The sequence below is a fragment of the Bos grunniens genome, chromosome 27 (assembly GCF_055505025.1).
Source record: "Bos grunniens cultivar Pamir isolate PY7600 chromosome 27, Bosgru_T2T1.0, whole genome shotgun sequence".
In the NCBI taxonomy this organism is placed as follows: domain Eukaryota; kingdom Metazoa; phylum Chordata; class Mammalia; order Artiodactyla; family Bovidae; genus Bos; species Bos grunniens.
Window position 1 is genome coordinate 41,763,735 of NC_141191.1, and position 19,412 is coordinate 41,783,146.

The 19,412-nt window shown below is 43.0% G+C and overlaps 1 protein-coding gene and 1 long non-coding RNA gene across 9 annotated transcripts in view; one reads left to right on the forward strand and one right to left on the reverse strand.

Moving 5' to 3' along the window:
• The window catches only part of TOP2B (DNA topoisomerase II beta), a 94,626-nt gene that overhangs the window by 20,895 nt on the left and 54,319 nt on the right, over nt 1-19,412 (forward strand). For 4 of the 8 annotated variants that reach the window (XM_086380769.1, XM_086380771.1, XM_086380770.1 and 1 more), the window contains exon 1: nt 10,448-11,089. The exons of 2 other annotated variants lie outside the window; for them this stretch is intronic. In XM_086380769.1, the coding sequence (XP_086236895.1) occupies nt 11,027-11,089 (63 nt within the window). In that variant the 5' untranslated portion in view covers nt 10,448-11,026. Of the gene's footprint in view, nt 1-10,444; nt 11,090-19,412 lie in introns of those variants that run through there. 2 more of the 8 variants (XR_015156371.1, XR_015156372.1) reach the window with 1 other exon arrangement.
• LOC147343877 (uncharacterized) lies at nt 6,497-16,404 on the reverse strand. Its single transcript, XR_015156385.1, has 2 exons — nt 11,335-16,404; nt 6,497-9,836 (listed from the first exon to the last, which is right to left on the reverse strand). It is a non-coding gene; the product is annotated as an uncharacterized LOC147343877 (long non-coding RNA).

Genomic DNA, 19,412 nt, shown 5'->3' on the forward strand with positions numbered 1-19,412 from the left:
TAATAGTTAAAATTATTGTTTATTAGGGAAATTCTATATTTCTTGAAAACTGAGGGAGTTTAAGAAGTGAATATGGTAGTTAAAAGGTTTCATTATTGATTTTCCAGAGCTTCACATGTGGCAGCAAATTCATTTTTTCTATCACAGAAATTTCCTTTTGTGCTTACTGAAAGAACTGTTCAGCCTTACATCATTTTGAGGGTACACATAGTAAAGCAACCATGAAGTGAATGGTGAGGGTACTCATGCTCAGGACACGAATCTTCCAAATCGGTGATCAACCCAGAGGCATCAGTGAGCCTGTCTTTCCCATATACTCTCATCCTTGTTTCTATCAAGTGTTGGTGATACAGTATTTGTAAATCTTATTTATTCTTTTGTGGTGCAGCTTGCAGGATTTTAGTTCCTCAACCAGGAATTGAACCAAGCCCTTGGCCATGGAGGTGCCAAGTCCTAACCCCTGGGCTGCCAGGGAATTCCCCAAAGTAAACTTTTAAAATTCATTTAGCAAGGTATAAAATTAAAGTATGCACACTGGGATGAACTTTCAAAATGAACATAATCATGTACTCACCTTCTAGTTCAAAAAATAGAAATTACCAGCACCCAGAATCCTCCTACAGGCAGCCACATTCTGACTTCTGACATCACAGTTTAGTGTTGCCTGTTGCTAATCTTTACAGAAAGGGAATCACACAGTGTGGATTCTTTGGCTTCTTTAGCTTAACGTCCATTTGTGACACATTCCTGGTGGGTGAGGCAGTGCTCATCATATTGCTGGACAGTCTCCCACTGTGCACACATGTGATAGACCTGGTACACCATTGGTTGTATCTGGTTCGGGGCTCCTACAGGTAGTGTTGCTTCGTACATTCTTGTGTGTATATGCATTTCTATTTGTATATAACCAGGAGTAGAACTTTCCGTTCATATTCTATATAAATGTTTAGCTTTGGTAGCTACAGTTTGGTAGTCGACTTTTCCGAAGCAGTTTTGCTAAGCTGTACGCTACTCACAATATGAGACTTTTTGTTGTTCCATATCCTCACCAACAGTTGATATTTCAATGTTAGCCCGTCTGATAGGATGGAACTCCTTTTTAAGTTTTAAAGAACTCACTAGCACTTACTGTTATCCCCTTTAAAAAAAAGTATGTTTTTGAGTATTCACAAAAGGAGTGAATGATTGTCACCAAATTGTTAATAGTGATGGAAGTGTGGGGTCATTTTGTTGTTTGCTTTAATACTTGTTCTTTCTAAACTTGTAAAATAAACATGTTACAATAACAGAAATAATATAAAAAGTAGCTGCATTTCCGACAGTATTTTCATTGAAACAAAAATTCAACAATGTTACTAGATATCTCTGTAAATAGTTTCAAGGCTAAATTAGTTTGCCTTTGTTCCCAGCAGGGTTGCTCAGAGACCTACAGGGCTCATGTATCTGATGAATCTCTTATGCATGGGTACTACACAGCAGTGTGCATGGTTTCTGCGAGTTACAATTTCCAAAATATCCATGAATGGCTAGTATATGACAAACATTTGCAAAACTCTGGAATGGGAGATGAAAAAAATGTAATGCTTAAGAATTATTCGCCTTTTTTTTTTTTTTTTTAAGTTTTTGGTTGAGCTGGCTTTTCATTGCCATGCGCAGGCTCCCCTAGTTGGGGTGGGGGGCTGCTCTCTGGTTTATGGCGCACGGCTTCTCATGGCGGTGGGCTTCTCGTTGTGGAGCACGGGCTCAAGTCACTCGGGCTTTGGTAGTTGCGGTACTTGGTCTCAGTATTTGTGGCTCGTGCGCTTGGTTGCGCCAAGGCGTGTGAAATCTTCTGGACCAGGGATCAAACTTGTGCCCCCTGCATTGGCAGGTGGATTCTCATCCACTGGACCGCTGGGGAAATCCTATTTGCCTTTTTGTAATTTGTTCTTATCATAGATGGAGTGTCCACAAACAAGTCTTCCCTGGATGACTGAACACTCTTGAGAATTTTTAATACTGCTTAAAGTATCTTTTACTAACTTTGAAGTTCTCCAGCCTGTGAATCCAAGTCCAGCCCCTTGGTACTTCTATATTTCCCTCCTTACATCTGAAAGTTAACTATTTGAGAGTCTTCTATGATTATAAGACTGGAGTTCTATTATAAGGTTTAAAATCATGTAGATGGAGAGATGTCCCAGGACTCACAGGTCCAAGATCTCAGGTGTTGCTTGATTCTTTGGACTGAATCCAAAAAGCAACTTAGTTTGTAACAAGGTGGGATAAAGCAGAATCAGGCTAGTTTCCAAAAGTGCTCATCAGTCACACAAAGTGTGGATGCTTGTCACCATAGTTCAACAATAAAATGTAACAACTGAAGGGTTTTATCAAGGGCCAGATGTATTCACCAGTATTGCCAGCTTCCTAACACGTTGCCAAATAGGCTCTATTGCCAAGTATGTTAGCCAACTTGGCAGTGTGACCAAAGGGGGTGTGGTTTGAATTTCAGTTCCATCATTTATTCAGCTCTGTGGCTTTCTATGACATTTAATTTCCTCGACCGTGAAATAGGAATGCTAATAATTGCAAGAGTTCCAGAAAAACATCTATTTCTGCTTTACTGACTATGCCAAAGCCTTTGACTGTGTGGATCACAATAAACTGTGGAAAATTCTTCAAGAGATGGGAATACCAGACCGCCTGACCTGCCTCTTGAGAAACCTATATGCAGGTCAGGAAGCAACAGTTAGAACTGGACATGGAACAACAGACTGGTTCCAAATAGGAAAAGGAGTACATCAAGGCTGTATATTGTCACCCTGCTTATTTAACTTCTATGCAGAGTACATCATGAGAAACGCTGGGCTGGAAGGCGCACAAGCTGGAATCAAGATTGCCAGGAGAAATCTCAATAACCTCAGATATGCAGATGACACCACCCTTATGGCAGAAAGTGAAGAGGAACTAAAAAGCCTGTTGATGAAAGTGAAAAAGGAGAGTGAAAAATTTGGCCTAAAGCTCAACATTCAGAAAACTAAGATCATGGCATCTGGTCCCATCACTTCATGGGAAATAGATAGGGAAACAGTGTCAGACTTTATTTTTTTGGGCTCCAAAATCACTGCAGATGGTGATTGCAGCCATGAAATTAAAAGACGCTTACTCCTTGGCAGGAAAGTTATGACCAACCTAGATAGCATATTCAAAAGCAGAGACATGACTTTGCCAACAAAGGTTCATCTAGTCAAGGCTATGGTTTTTCCTGTGGTCATGTATGGATGTGAGAATTGGACTGTGAAGAAGGCTGAGCGCCGAAGAATTGATGCTTTTGAACTGTGGTGTTGGAGAAGACTCTTGAGAACCCCCTGGACTGCAAGGAGATCCAACCAGTCCATTCTGAAGGAGATTGGCCCTGGGTGTTCTTTGGAAGGAATGATGCTAAAGCTGAAACTCCAGTACTTTGGCCCCCTCATGCGAAGAGTTGACTCATTGGAAAAGACTCTGATGCTGGGAGGGTTTGGGGCAGGAGGAGAAGGGGACGACAGAGGATGAGATGGCTGGATGGCATCACTGACTCGTTGGACCTGAGTCTGAGTGAACTCCAGGAGTTAGTGATGGACAGGGAGGCGTGGTGTGCTGCGATTCATGGGGTCGCAAAGAGTCGGACACGACTGAGCGACTGAACTGAACTGAATAATTCTTTTTGGGTTGTTGAAAGTTAACTAACATGTGTGAAAGTGCTGGCCCAGTACTGTCCTAAACGGATAACAGGGTTCGCCATAGATGGGGTCTTCCTTCTTCATAAGATGAAGCATGAGCATTGGCTGGGCTGCAGCTGAGCTTCCATAAGCAGAACATACTCACTTTCTCCACTCAGTTTCAGTCAGTCTTCTGCCCCCACCCCCAGTTCTTTTTTCTGGTTCCATAATCTCACTTCTTTCCCTCTTTGACCATCCTGTTTTTCATTCCTAAAGTACAGCAATGCTTTAATCAATATTTTTAGAAAACATTTCTATTTATTTATTTGGCTGCAGTGGGTCTTAGCTGTGGCTCCTGGAATCATCAGTTTTGTTGTGGCATGTGAGATCTCTGGTTGCATCCTGTGAACTCAGAGTTGCTGCATGTGGGGTCTAGTCCCTAGACCAGGGATGGAACCCAGACCCCCTAACTGATAAAATGTAAGCAACTTTCTCCTCTCTGGTATTCAACCAAGAACACTTAAAGAAACAAGACTTAAGGATCCAGGCCAAGTGTCAGCATCATTGTAAGGTGGGTGAGATGTTTTGCTTTGAGAAACTTTTTGATATGCCTCAAATTCATTCTTTGAGAAGTTTTTTATTGAATACCTACCATGTGCCAGGCTTTCTAGGATTGGGTAGCTCTATGTAATGTACCATTTACTGATCAGACTGGTCTTTCAGTTTTTCCGAACAACATTTAACCCAGAAATATATTCCTTAAAGAGTTAGCATTCTTGGGTTTGCTTTGGGATTTTTCCACATTGAAACAGCACTCTCAAAGTGAAGAAGAAAGCTATTGGACAAAGGTATCAGTTATATAAGATATCTGGGTTAATCTGGGCTTAATTGTTTTAGAAATAGGGAACAGTTGCTTTTTGTTAACTGGTACACTAAACGGTAGAATGTTTTCAAAGTTCTGACTTTTAATTATCACCTTAGGTAACCTATAGGTATCTTTATTGTTCTGTTCCAGAAACCCCTCTAACTTTAGACAATTTTCCATCTTAGATTCTTCTGGTATAGAAATTTCTCACATTTCCTTGCCCTGACCCCCGGCTGCCCGTGCTACCTCCATTACATTAAAAAAAAATACTATAGGATATTTTTAAATATATCCTATATATTAAAAAATATACTTTAGAACTTGACAACTCCAGCTTTAGAGTTCCTAGCTCTCCTGAAATGCAAATAGTTGATTTGGGAAAGCCACTGCTATCTCATTTCTTTAGATCCAAATCTTAGAAGCTTACTAAGTCACTGAATTTGATTCTCCAGAGGTTTCTAGTGTCAATACAACATAGTGATACACACACTAGGCTCACATCATGCGCTGTGGGTGAAGGTCAGGTGAGTGATGGCTTCCCCAAGATGGAGTGTGGGCTCCCATGGTGGCTCAGTGGTGAAGACTCTGCCTGCCAAGCAGGAGATGTGGGTTCAGTCCCTGGGTTGGGAAGATCCCCCAGAGAAGGAAGTGGTAACTCACTCCAGTATTCTTGCCTGGGAAATCCTATGGACAGAGGAACCTGGTTGGCTGTAGTCTATGGGGTCGCAAAAGAGTTGGACATGACTTAGCAACTGAATAACAACATAGATGGAGTTTGCTCAGAACAAAATGCTGTTTTGAAAGCCTGAACCTAATGTTATTCCCTTTCAGAGCCCAAGTACAGTCTTTTAAATGATATGCGAATCACATGCTAATTATATTTTTAATATTACACAATTTAGTAGAGTATTTAAGAGGTCTGATCTCTACCATCTAAAATAAGTGAAAATGTCCGTTCTGTCTGTTCAAGTAATTAAAAATGTCTATCACCAGAGGATCAGCATAGCTTGGCTTGGCCAAAACCAATCAAAATAAACTTCTTCAAAGCAAAAGGTCAGACAAAACGAACCTCCCAGAATTATTATAGGTAGAAATCGAAGACCGTTAGCCTTTATCTGTCTTCCCAGTGGTGGTAATACTCAGGAATGTGGTGGTCAGTAATGTCTTCCACCATCTCTAATCACCTGTTATCTTGGGTGCCTAAGTATCTTTTTAAAAATAAAAATATGCTAAGAATGCTTGGAGCAATTAGTCTCAGAATTAATAATCTTATTATAATATTTAGGATAGGAATGCTGAAACACAAATGGCTACACCGCTGGTAGCTTTCTTCCTTAACGTGAGCATATACTTCTCAAGAAATATAACAAAGTAAATTACATTGAAAACAATAGTCATTATCTAGAAAATCATTTATTGAGTATACTGAATTGTTCTTATTCTTTGCCCAGCAACTTTGTATATGCTCTTGGTCTATAAAAGCTAATATGATGAGAGGAAGGGAAGAGGTAAGGTTGCAGACACTGAATTTTGAATTCAAATGTTAACTTCTGTAAATGTCACTGAGTGAAAGATTAGCACCTCTCTCCTCACCTCCCAACTGAACCTCAGTGTTGGAACAAGATATGATTTGAGTGGAAACTCTCTTGAAATTTTGCCACGGATCTCAAAGTATAGTTTTGAGTTACTCTCTTAGTAAAACTATTGTATTTATTGACTAACAAATCTGATGAAAGGTTTGACACATCAGGTAAACTGTTGACAAGCAAATGAATACATATAAATTGTTTTTTTAAAGTTTATCTCAAAATTATCAATATATTACAAAAGGTGTAAACTCAAGGCCAAGACTACATCCTCATAACCTTTTTGAATTACGAGGTACTGAGTAGCTGACATATAATAGGCATTAATTTTTTTTTATTGCTATGATAGGGGAACATAAGATCTAAGACTAAAAATTCTAATCTAGTTAGATTACAGAAGCTACTCAGAAAGCTCGATTAAATAAAGGACTTTATTTTGACAGTTAATGGTTTTGACTTTGATTTGTACAATTTTTCATTTTGTCTAGTGCTAGCTATGAGGTGGAAAGTAAGTCTTTAAATGTAAAACACATGAATAAAAAGTAGTATTACAAATGAGACAAAACTTGACACAGAACCTTTTTAAATTGAAGGGTTGTTGATTTACAATGTTGTGTTCATTTTTGCCGTACAGCAGTGATATACATATATACATTCTTTTAAATATTCTTTTCCATTATGGTTTATCATAGGATACTGAATATAGTTCTGTGTTATACAGTAGGACCTTGTTTATCCATTCTACATATAACAGCTTATATCTGCTAATCCAACCTCCCATCCCATCACTCGCCAAACCCCCTCCTCCTTGGCCACCACAAGTCTGTTCTCTGTGAGTCTGCTTCTATTTCATAGATAAGCTCATTTGTGTTATTTTAGATTCCACACATAAATGATCCATGATATTTCCCTTTCTCGGTCTGACTTATTTCACTAAATATGACAAGGACCATCAGTATTGCTGTAAATGGCATTATTTCATTCTTTTTTATGGCTGAGTAATATTCCATTGTATATGTGTACCACATCTTCGGTGGCTCAGATGGTAAAGAATTTGCAGGCAATGTAGGAAACCTGGGTTCAATCTCTGGATTGGGAAGATGCCCTGGAGAATGAAATGACTACCCACTCCTGTATTCTTCCCTGGAGAATTCCATGGACAGAGGAGCCTGGTGGAGACTGTGACACCACAGTCCATGGTGTCACAAACAGAAGGACACAACTGCGTAACTAACACTTTCATTTTTTCACCACGTCTTTATCCTTTCCTTCGTCAATGGACATCTAGGGTGTTTCCATGTCTTGGCTACCGTAAATAGTGCTGCTTGAAAATAGGGATGCATGTATCTTTTTGAATTAGTTTTGCTGGATATATGCCCATGAGTGGACTTCACTGTGGCTCAGCTGGTAAAGAATCTGCCTGCAATGCAGGAGACCTGGGTTCAGTCCCTGGGTTGGGAAAGTCCCCTGGAGAAGGGAAAGTTGTACCACTCCAGTATTCTGGCCTAGAGAATCCCATGGACTGTATAGTCTATGGGGTCACAAAGAGTCAGACTTTCACATTCCCAACAGTGGGATTGCTAAGTCATATGGTCATTCTATTTTTAGTTTTTTAAGGAAGCACCATACTGTCCTCCCTAGTGGTTGTACCAATTTACATTCCCACCAACAATGTAAGAGGATTTCCTTTTCTCCACATCCTCTGCAGCATTTGTTGTTTGTAGAGTTTTTTAATGACGGCCATTCTGACCTGTGTGACGTGGTAGCTCGCTGTAGTTTTGATTTGCACTTTTCTAATAATTAGCAATGTCGAGCACTTTTTCATGTGCTTATTGGCCAGTTTTATGTCGTCTTTGGAGAAATGTCTGCTGAGGTCTTCTGTCCATTTTTAGATTGAGTTTGTTGTTGTTGAGGAATTTGAGCTGTGTTTACCTTTTGGAAATTTAAGCCCTTGTCAGTTTGTTTGCAAATATTTTCTTCCATTTTGTAGGTTGTCTCCAGTTTTGTTCTTGTTTTTCGTTGTTTTTATGGTTTCCTTTGCTGTGCAAAAGCTTGTAAGTTTGATTGGGTCTCATTGGCTTATTTTCACTTCTATTGCCTTGGGAGTCTGACCTAAGAAAACATTGGTACCATTTATGTCAGATAATGTTTTGCCTATGATCTCTCATAGAAGCTTTTTAAATATGGCAATTATTGCTCTGATTACTCAGTAAATGGAAGTTATTTGACAAAATCCCAGAAGGGAATGCTGCACTGAAGTTCAGTACAATCGCTTTTATCATAAATACATGTTGTTGGCTGCTTGAGGTTAAACAGGTCATTGTGTCTTCAGGAGATGAGAAGCTTGTGATCTAGGTACTCTTTCCCATTTATTGTGAAGATCTGCTTTAAACTGTTGATTTGCATTTCTATTCAACAGCTCCTTTATTTGTCATTTTTAAAGGTAAGTTAGTATTTTCAAGAGAATAATCTTGCTACATTTACTAGAGGGTCTTCATGCTTAGAAGGCTAAAGACCTCAGTACCTCACATATGAAGCAAGTGAAAAGGTGAACATGAATTTCCATTAACCCATTTGGCTTTTGAATATATGATTTTATTCATTTGAAAATTTGAGATCGAAGAGCTATGAAAACTGACATTTAAGAAAAAGACATGGGTATAAATTTTATAGCTTGGCTTCTATTTAATGCATATATCTTTATTTAAAAACCTCAGAGCCCTTAATTATTTACCCCTTTTCAAACCTGTAGAATATATGTGTACTTTGAAGAAGTAAAAACCCAGTAAATACAAGAGCAAAAATCCTCAATTTAAGGAGGTGCAAGCAGAGAGGTCCTTGAAGGTAAAATAACAAGGCAGGGATACTTAGCTGATCAGGTTCAGCCCAGACTAGACCCTGGTCTGATTTACAAGCTGGCACCTCAAGTTCAAGGTAAAGAAAGGCTTCACTGTTCTGGACTAAAGTCCCAGATATGCCAAAATTACATGGTCGCTAGAGAGCTAATTAAGAACAACTATGTTTAAATTATTTCCACCTTTCAGAGTTCTCCACCTCTTTAGATTCTGAAGTCCGTTGAAAGCTGTGACCCGAGACATTTTTGTTTCCCCTCGAGGGGAAACACACAGTTGGAAGTTCACAAACAGACCGTTTCGCCACGCAGCAATATGGTTTTCACCTTCTCAAAAAGCTCTCTTGTCCCAGCTATTTGGTGGCACGTCGTGCCCTCAAGTACTCATGTTGGATGATAGTTAGCTCCCTTTTGGCCTGTCTTTCGAGTCAGGTTATAAACGACTTGAAACCAAGGCCCGGGTTTTATCTTGAGCCCGTGGCACAGCCTGGCATGGATTTCTCCCCAAGAGCAGGACCCGAAGTCAAGCCATCTTCGTCGGCCAGGCTGAGGTGCAAGCCATGTGTGGGTGATTTTCTTAGAAAGCTTTAAGGTCAGTGACACGGTTCCTCAGTCGTGTGCTGGGACATTGAAAGGTTAAACGTGCTCCCTCTTAAAGACAGGAGGCGGCACGGCTGTGGACCGAAGAGGCTCAGAAGTGACAGAGACATGCTCTCATTGTTTGCAGGAGAGGGAAGGTCACCGACGAGGCGAACCCTCACGCCGCCGGGTCTCCTTTCCCTGGAACGTTCTCGGCGCGCCCCTTTATCATCTAAGTTCCTTCAGAGCGGGTTTTTTCCTCCAGACGGACCGGGTCCCTTTTGGGGGAGCGGGGGGGAGAGAGAGGAGATGGAGGAGGGGCAGGTCTGAGCAGAGGCTCCTCTCACCGCGGCGCTCCCCCGGGGCCTCGGGGCCCCTCCTCGCACCAGCGCTCTGCAACGTCCTGCCGGCGGTCACAAGCGCTCTTTAAAAAATACTTTCCCTCCGGGACGCCCCCGGCTTCTTCCGGCCCCCACCCGCGGTCCCGGGCCGAGGAGCACCCCGCTTCGCCCGCCGGTCTAGAGCAAACAGCTAGCTTGGCGGATTCAAAGCCGAGCCGAGGCCAAGTCGACCCTTATCCTTCGCCGCCCTCAGGTGACCCCTGACAGCAGCCCCTGCGCAGCCTTCAAACGGAAAAATCCCTCAGAGACACCACACCACACAAACACACACACACACACATACACACACACAACAAAAACCCCAAGTCTTCCCTTCGGTTGCTACCCGCAATGACGTTTCCCCCCCTCGGGTCCCGCCCCTCCGGGGGGGCTTGGAATTTTGGGATAGGCCGAGAGGCTTGGCGACAGGGCCCCGATTGGGCGCCGCGGCGTGAGTGACAGCGGGGCAGGCCGCTCGCCCGCCCTCTCCCCGCCGGCCTTCCCCAGCCCTCCCTGGGTGCGAGTGTGAGTGCGGTGTTATGCCGGACAGGAGGGAGGCGACCGCGGCCGCGGCGGCTCCACTTATTGTCCGTCTCGGCGAGGGGCTGTAAGGAAGTCGGGCTGCTAGGCGGCCGACACACGCAGCTTCGGCTTCAGCGGCGACCTCGCTCCAGCTCCCCGAGGGGCGGCCTCCGCGGAGCCCGAGGAGAGACAGGGCGCCGCCGCCGCGTTCGGACGCCCGACTGCCGGCCGCGCTCGCCGCCCGCACTCGGGGCCTCGGCCCAGCGGGGAGGAGGCCGCGCCGCCGCCCACCGCCGGCCTCGGCGCTTCCTGCTCCGGCGCCGCCGCCTCAGGGCCGCGCTAGGCCCGGGCGCCGCGGCCGCGCGCCTCGAGTTTGAGGGCGGCGGGCGGCGCGGCCTCCTCAGCGGGCTCGGCCGGGCGTCCGCCCCGGGCTTGGCGATGGGGCGCGGGGGGCGGCGCCGCTAGGAGCGCGGCGGGCGCGCGGTCGGTGCGGAGCGGAGCGGGGGGCCGGGCGGCCGGCGGGCGGCGGAGCGGCGGCCTCGGGCCCGGAGCGGAGGAGGCGCGCCATGGCCAAGGCGGGCGGCGGCGGCGGCGCGGGAGCCGGCGGCCACGGGGCGCTGACCTGGGTGGTGAGTGGGGCGGCGGGGCGGGCTGGGGTGCGGGTCGCGGCATTGTTCCCCGCCCGCGGCGCCGGGGGCGGCGGGGGCAGCGGGGAGGAGGGTGCCCGCCGGGCCGGAGGAGGGCGGGAGGACAGGAAAACCCGGCCCCCCGGACGCGCGCCCCGTCGGGGCGGCTGCCAGCCGAACGCTCCCCGCCCCCCCCGCCCCTTTCTTTCTTCTCTGCCTCGGCGGAGGTTCGAGCGCGCAACGCGCACCTGAAACTTGGGGCGACGAGCCGTCCGTCAGCAGCGCCCGGAGCCCCGTCTCTGCTCCTCCCCGGTGCTGGAGGCCTGGGGGCGAGGGGCGGCAGTGGTGCGTGTGTGTCCGTGTCCTGAGATGTGTCCTGAGAGCCTCCGGAGAGGCTCCCGGCCGCGAGTGTGTGCGCGCGCGCGTGTCTGTATTGTAAATGCTGAACCGTGTCTGACGCCCTCCTCTTGGAGGAGAAGGGGTTTGGCCGGGGCACTCGGCTCGGGCCAGTACCTTTCGGTCCCGAGAGGCTCGCCGGGTGGAAAGCGCGTTCGGGATGCCGTCCGCCGCAGTGAATGTTACACTGTAGGGCGTCCATGTGTCACAGCGGGATTATGAAAAGAAGCGCTTACCTGTGTCAGCATCGCAGGCCAGACGGGGTGGGGGCTGCGCGGGGAGTGTTGGAGAGGTGACCCGAGTGGTTCGACCTGTAGTTGAAGGCTTGCGGCGGCGCTCAGTTCCTGCTGGCCAAGTAGTAGAGGAGGGAAGACCTTAGAGGGATCCGATTCCCACGGCGGATCGATAATTCACCCGCATTTCACTTGCTCAGCACCGAGTTCAGACCAGGGTCACTTCCTATACACACACAGCCCAGCTCAGCCGACTGGCTGTGTATCCAGGAGAAAAATAAAAAGCGTTACGTTTTCCCGGGGACTTTTTCGATGGACCTTCCCTTTTCCAAAACACCTAAGGAAACTTTCGTATTGGCGTTTTTCTTTTTAGAAAGTTCTCCGTTTTTTGTTTGTTTGTTTGTTTGAGGGTTAGGTGTGGTGAATAGCAGTTTTGCTATATTGACAAGCATTCCTTGTAAAAAGGATGTTACAGGTAACAGGCAACTATATATTTATGTTTGCATGCCAACGTGGAGACTGTCATTGCTGGATCTCACCGAATTTTGCATGTTTTACTTCAGTAATGTATAGTATGCATGAATAGACTAGAGCCAGGAAAGACGAGGTGTTGATAATCAAGTAAGTTAGCCATCCCTGTGAACATGGAAGTTGGGGGCCTTTTACCCTTGTCGCTAAAATCAAACAACTTCTGAAAATAACAACACTTCTGTGTTGGCCAGATGGTTCTCATTCACTGTTTGGAACTGTTGAGGCCCGATCAGTGTTTGCTCTGAGAACTGCTGATTCTCTGTAATGGTAAATATTTTGTTCCAAGATTGAATTGGTTAGCTTTAACAGTTAAAAGCAGTATTTTGTTTACTGTTAGTTAATTTTGTAGATTATTAAATGACCACTTTTTCTTTCACGCTCAATGGAAAATTTTCATTCATATAAAAAGTTTGATGAAACTTAGAGGATATCATTCAAAATCAGAAAAATTCATTTGAAACTAAAATTGACTTACTGATTAAATATTTTCTCATTATAAAAACTATTAAGGGAAATAGAGTAAAATTAAAGTAAAAATCACTCTTTTATTTGTAAATTATATCCTCCTGTTGAATTAGAACTTTATTAAAAAGGTAATCACTCAATAAGTTCACTTTAAAACTTGATGCTTGCTTTAAATTTAAGTTGGGTTATGTGGGCATCTTTATGTCCATAATACACATCATTGACCATAGGCCATAGTTAAATTTTATCAGGGGCAATATAGGGAAGTGGTTGTGAGCATGGACTTTGTCAGATTGAACATGGAGATTTGGATCCCGTCTCTAACAGTCACTGGGACTTTGCAGAAAGGGGTCTAATGTTTCTAAACCTATTTCTTCATCTGTGAAATAAGGTTGCATTGATAATTAAATGAGACAACATATGTAGCACATTGCGGAGCTTAATAAATGTTTGCCTTTGTCAGTGAAGCTCAAGAAGCACACATTAAGAGATGTAAAGTTGCTTTCACACAATATCTTTGAGCGAGTGAAAGCATTTTATTCCTTTGCGAGAGTTCAGGGATTTGTTGCAGAGGTCGTCTATTTCTGAAGACAGTTAATTGTGCTTGCTTTATTGAAACATGTTATGTTGCTACCTCTTTGTGGGTAATGGGAAGAAATAAAAATGGCGTTAGTCCGTGATACTGTTGTTCTTTTTAGGGAGCTGGGGGTGTGGTAATGCCGAGTGCTGGGATGTGTGCTACCAGGTGGTGTTAACATGGTCACTTCGCCGAAGTTTACATTCAGTATCTGAAACCACAAAGCACAGTGGTTTAACACTGTTAACTTCTTTTAACAGTGCATTGCGTTTATGTTTGATTTGCAGTATCTTAACAAGATTTTTTTTTAATAAGTGACAGATATAAGTACTATAGTAGAACTATTTTGAGTAAAAATTGACAACAGCTGTGAAGGCTTCTCCGAAGCAAACAGAATTTCTTGAATTAATTTTTAGTTTGTAAAGTTTGATTTGTAGACTAATAATCTATTTCATTCAGTCAGTCTTTTATCATGTTTAAATTGTTGCAAAAAATAAATGTATGGAAATATTAGAATACAGTTAATCTCTTTATGAATATTCATCTTTTCCAAGTACTACTCTAATTTGGTAGGTTAAAAAAGAACATTATAATGGAAAATATTAGGCCTATACAATTATGATGGCCAGAATGATGCAGAGACTCTATCATCAAGCTTCAGTGGTCATCAGCTCAAGGTCACTCACCTTTCCCTTTCTTATTATTTGCAGCAAAGCAAATCCACTTTATTTGTAAATATTTCAGTATTTCTAAAACGCAAGTTTCTTAAGTATAAAATTACTGTTAACCATGGAGTTTTTTAAAAGTAAAAGTGAATGAAATAGAAAACTTTTTTGACCATGAATATTTCTAGTTTCTAGGAAACAGGACTGTGTATATAAATACTATTTAAATATTTGTATTAAAAATTTTGCTTTAGTGGCTTATTTTTGTGTCTAAACTCCTCAACCAGACTGTCAAGTCAGTTTTTTATAAACTGTGTTCCAGTTCACATTTATTCCATATTGTCCTCATAGTTAGATTTCCCTCTTCACTTGTCCCCTGGGCATCACGCTTGTTTTTGTCATTTTGTGTTCTTGTCTTCCAACAGGACTGCCTCTTGCTCTTCTTTTTACCAGGCTAAATAACACTTTAAGGCTAGCTCAAAGTCTCACCAAAGTTTTGTTACCCTTATGGATCATAAAACATAAATGTTGTTCTTTTTAATGTAACTTTCACCGTGTGATACCTTTGTTTTAACAATTAGATTATAAGCTCTTAAAGTCAGAGACTATGTATCCTTTATAGTTTTTAGCAAAAATCTGGATACTTAGTCCAAACTGAGTTATTGTTAACCAATTAGATAGTTGACATACTAACTTCTGAAGTCTTCTGCCCTTAGGAAAAGTGATGAGGTTGCAATGTTCTTTAGATACATTCTCAAGTAACTAATTGCAGTATTTAGAAACAGTTTTTATAGACTGTTTTAACTTTTCTGAATACAAGTGTGTTTACCAGTAGTTTCAGATACATTAAATACTGGTAGCAACAGTTGCATTTTACTAAGTATGTTAAAAAAAAAAAAACAAAAACCCTATTCTGTATTTAAAAAAATCTTAATGTAAATAGGACCCAGTTTTAAAGAAGAGGGGATATCAGTAAAATCATAGCCATTTCCAGAGATGGAAACAGGAGCTTACAGATTAGGTAACAAAATGTGCATTACATGGCTAAGGCAAAAGTGGGATTTAAACCAGCCCTATGGGCTTCAGCTCAGTTGGTAAAGAATCTGCCTGCAATGCAGGAGGCCCTGGTTCAATTCCTGGGTCGGGAATATCTGCTGGAGAAGAGATAGGCTACCCACTCCAGGATTCTTGGGCCTCCCTGGTGGCTCAGCTGATAAAGAATCCGCCCACCATGCGGGAGACCTGGGTTTGATCCCTGGGTTGGGAAGATCCCCTGGAGAAGGGAAAGGCTACCCACTCCAGTATTCTGGCCTGGAGAATTCCATGGACGGAGAAGGCAATGGAACCCCACTCCAGTACTCTTGCCTGGAAAATCCCATGGATGGAGGAGCCTGGTAGGCTGCAGTCCATGGAGTTGCGAAGAGTCAGACATGACTGAGTGACTTCACTTTCACTTTTCACTTTCATGCATTGAAGAAGGAAATGGCAACCCACTCTAGTGTTCTTGCCTGGAGAATCCCAGGGACGGGGGAGCCTGGTGGGCTGCTTTTTCTGGGGTCACACAGAGTCGGACACGACTGAAGCGACTTAGCAGCAGCATACAATCCATGGGGTTGCGAAGAGTCGGACATGACAGCGACTTTCACTTCACTTTCACTTTCACTGTGTTCTTAACCATCCTTTACACATTACCCTGCTTAAAAAGTTACAACCAAAGCAATTTGTCTTTGATATGGTGATATCACAAGGTAAAAAGAGAAAAGCCTCCTGAGGAATACGTGTATACTTCTTTCTAATAACCTTTCTTTTACTTTCACATGAAAGACTAGGGAGTATACTTCCTCTTCAAGGTATATGTATTTTGAATAACATTGTAAGATGATGCCTTTTAAGAATATGGGCTACAAAATCATACCACCTGGTTTCATAACTCAGCTTTTTCCATACTAACTTTGTTAGCTTAAATTCTTCAAACCTCAGTTTCCTTGCTGTAAAAAGGAAATCATTATTAGTAGTGTCTACTTCCTGGAACTTTTATGAGGCTTGAGAGTATTCATTTAATTCCTGCAATACTTTGCACACAGTAAACTCTTAGATGAGTGTCCATGTGTGCGCGTGCACACACATACCCAACACACTTGTATTCCCCTTCTTTATATTAAAAAAAAAAATCCAGTGATTAGTATTTTCATTTTTGAGTCAGAACATTTTTGTATTGCAAAATGATCACCACAATGAGTCTAGTTAATATCACCATACCTAGTTACATATTTTTTTCCTTGTGATGAAAATTTTAAAACCTACTCTTAACACAGTATTATTAACTATACAACATGGTGCTGATAACTATAGTTGCCTTTCTGTACATTACATCCCAGGACTTCGTTATTTTATAACTGGAAGTTTGAACTTTTTGACCACCTTCACCTATTCCCGCCCCCCCCCCACCCCCACCAACTCTGGCAACCACTAATTTGTTCTCTGTATCTATGAATAAATAGATACACATTGGTTTTTTGTTTTGCTTTAGATTCCAAATATAAGTAAGATTGTACAGTATTTTTGTCTTTCTCTCTCTGACTTATTTCACTAAATGCGAATCCACTTTAAATCTACCCATGTTGTTCCAAATGGCAAGATTTCATTCTTTTTTATGACTGAATAATATTCTATTGTATATAAACACCACATTTTCTTTATCCATTCTTTGACTGATGGACATTTATGTTGCTTCCTTGTTTTAGCTTCTGTAAACGATGCTGCAGTGAACCTGGGGGTGCGTATATCTTTTCAGAGTAGTGTTTTCAGTTTCCTCGTGAAATCCCTGGGAGTGGAGTTGCTGGATCATATGGTAATTCTATTTTAAATTTTCTCAGGGACTTTCATACTATTTTAGATAGTGACTACACCAGTGTACAGAATGTACACCAATGTACACAAGGGTTCCTTTTCTCCACATTCTGCCAGTACTTGTTATTTCAATAATAAGCATTCTAACAGGTGTGAAGTGGTATCTCACTGTGGTTTTGATTTGCATTTCCCTGAGATTAGTGACGTTGAGCACCTTTCACATACCTGTTGGCCATGTGTCGTCTTTGGAAAAATGTCTATTTATATCTGCTGCCCAGTTTTTAATGAATCTAGTTTTTGCTCTTGAGTTGTATGAATTCTTTATCTATTTTGAATATTGACTTTCTATCAGGTATATGGTTTACAGATATTTTCTCCCATTCGGTAGTTTCCCTTTTAAGTTCGATGGTTTTCCTTTGCTGTGCAGAGCTTTTTAGTTTGTTGTAGTCTTACATGTTTATTTTTGCTTTGGGGGTCAAGTAAAAAAAACCATCGCCAAGACAGATGTCACAGCGTGTACTTCTGGTTTTCTTCTAGGACTTTTATGGTTTCAGGTCTTACATTGAAGTCTTTAATCATCTTGTGTTTTTTTTGTATGGTGTAAGATAGGGGTCCAGTTTCATAGTTTTGCATGTGGCTGTCCTTTTTTTCTCAACACCACTTATTTGCAATTTTATTTTTGGCTGCGCTGGGTCCTCGTTGCTGGGAGCAGGGCCACCTCTCGTTGCTGTGTGGCTTCTCCTTGTGGTGGCCTGTCTTGTGGAGCATGGGCTCTGGGGCGCCTTGGGCTTCAGCAGTTGTGGCTCCCGGGCTCCAGCGCGCAGGCTCAGTAGTTGTGGCTCCCGGGCTTACTTGTTCTGTGGCATGTTTGATCAGGGATCAAACCCTTGTCTCCTGCACTGGCAGGCAGATTCGTTACCACTGAGCCACCAGGGAAGTCCCTCAACACCACTTATTGAAGAGACTGTCCTTTTCCCAGTGTATGTTCTTGCCAACTTTGTCATAAAGTAATTGCCCATATAGGCATGGGTTTATTTCTGGGGTCTGTTCTGTTCCACTGATTTGTCTTTTTTTTTTTTTTAATGCTATTACCACATTGTTTTTATTACTATATTACTTTGTAAATAGTAATACAGTTAGTTTTTGTTTCTTTTTTTGCCTGCGCCATGGGGTATGTGGGAGTGCAGAGTCATAACCACTGGGCTGCCAGGGAGAAGTGAAAGTTAGTCACTCAGTTCAGTTCAGTTCAGTTGCTCAGTCGTGTCCAACTCTTTGCGACCCCATGAATCGCAGCACGCCAGGCCTCCCTGTCCATCACCAACTCCCGGAGTTCACTCAGACTCACGTCCATCAAGTTAGTGATGCCATCCAGCCATCTCATTCTCTGTCGTCCCCTTCTCTTCCTGTCCCCAATCCCTCCCAGCATCAGAGTCTTTTCCAATGAGTCAACTCTTCGCATGAGGGGGCCAAAGTACTGGAATTTCAGCTTTAGCATCATTCCTTCCAAAGAAATCCCAGGGCTGATCTCCTTCAGAATGGACTGGTTGGATCTCCTTGCAGTCCAAGGGACTCTCAAGAGTCTTCTCCAACACCACAAGTCAAAAGCATCAATTCTTTGGCGCTCAGCCTTCTTCACAGTCCAACTCTCACATCCATACATGACCACAGGAAAAACCATAGCCTTGACTAGACGGACCTTTGTTGGCAAAGTAATGTCTCTGCTTTTGAATATGCTATCTAGGTTGGTCATAACTTTCCTTCCAAGGAGTAAGCGTCTTTTAATTTCATGGCTGCAGTCACCATCTGCAGTGATTTTGGAGCCCAGAAAAATAAAGTCTGACACTGTTTCCACTGTTTCCCCATCTATTTCCCATGAAGTGATGGGACCGGATGCCATGATCTTCGTTTTCTGAATGTTGAGCTTTAAGCCAACTTTTTCACTCTCCACTTTCACTTTCATCAAGAGGCTTTTTAGTTCCTTTCACTTTCTGCCATAAGGGTGGTGTCATCTGCATATCTGAGGTTATTGATATTTCTCCCAGCAATCTTGATTCCAGCTTGTGTTTCTTCCAGTCCAGCATTTCTCATGATGTATTCTGCATATGTTAAATAAGCAGGGTGACCATATACAGCCTTGACGTACTCCTTTTCCTATTTGGAACCAGTCTGTTGTTCCATGTCCAATTCTAACTGTTGCTTCCTGACCTGCATACAGATTTCTCAAGAGGCAGGTCAGGTGGTCTGGTATTCCCATCTCTTTCAGAATTTCCCACAGTTTATTGTGATCCACACAGTCAAAGGCTTTGGCATAGTCATTAAAGCAGAAATAGATGTTTTTCTGGAACTCTTTCTTTTTCCATGATCCAGTGGATGTTGGCAATTTGATCTCTGGTTCCTCTGCCTTTTCTAAAACCAGCTTGAACATCAGGAAGTTCACGGTTCACATATTGCTGAAGCCTGGCTTGGAGAATTTTGAGCATTACTAGCGTGTGAGATGAGTGCAATTGTGAGGTAGTTTAAGCATTCTTTGGGATTGCCTTTCTTCGGAATCAGAATGAAAGCTGACCTTTTCCAGTCCTGTGGCCACTGCTGTTTTCCAAATTTGCTGG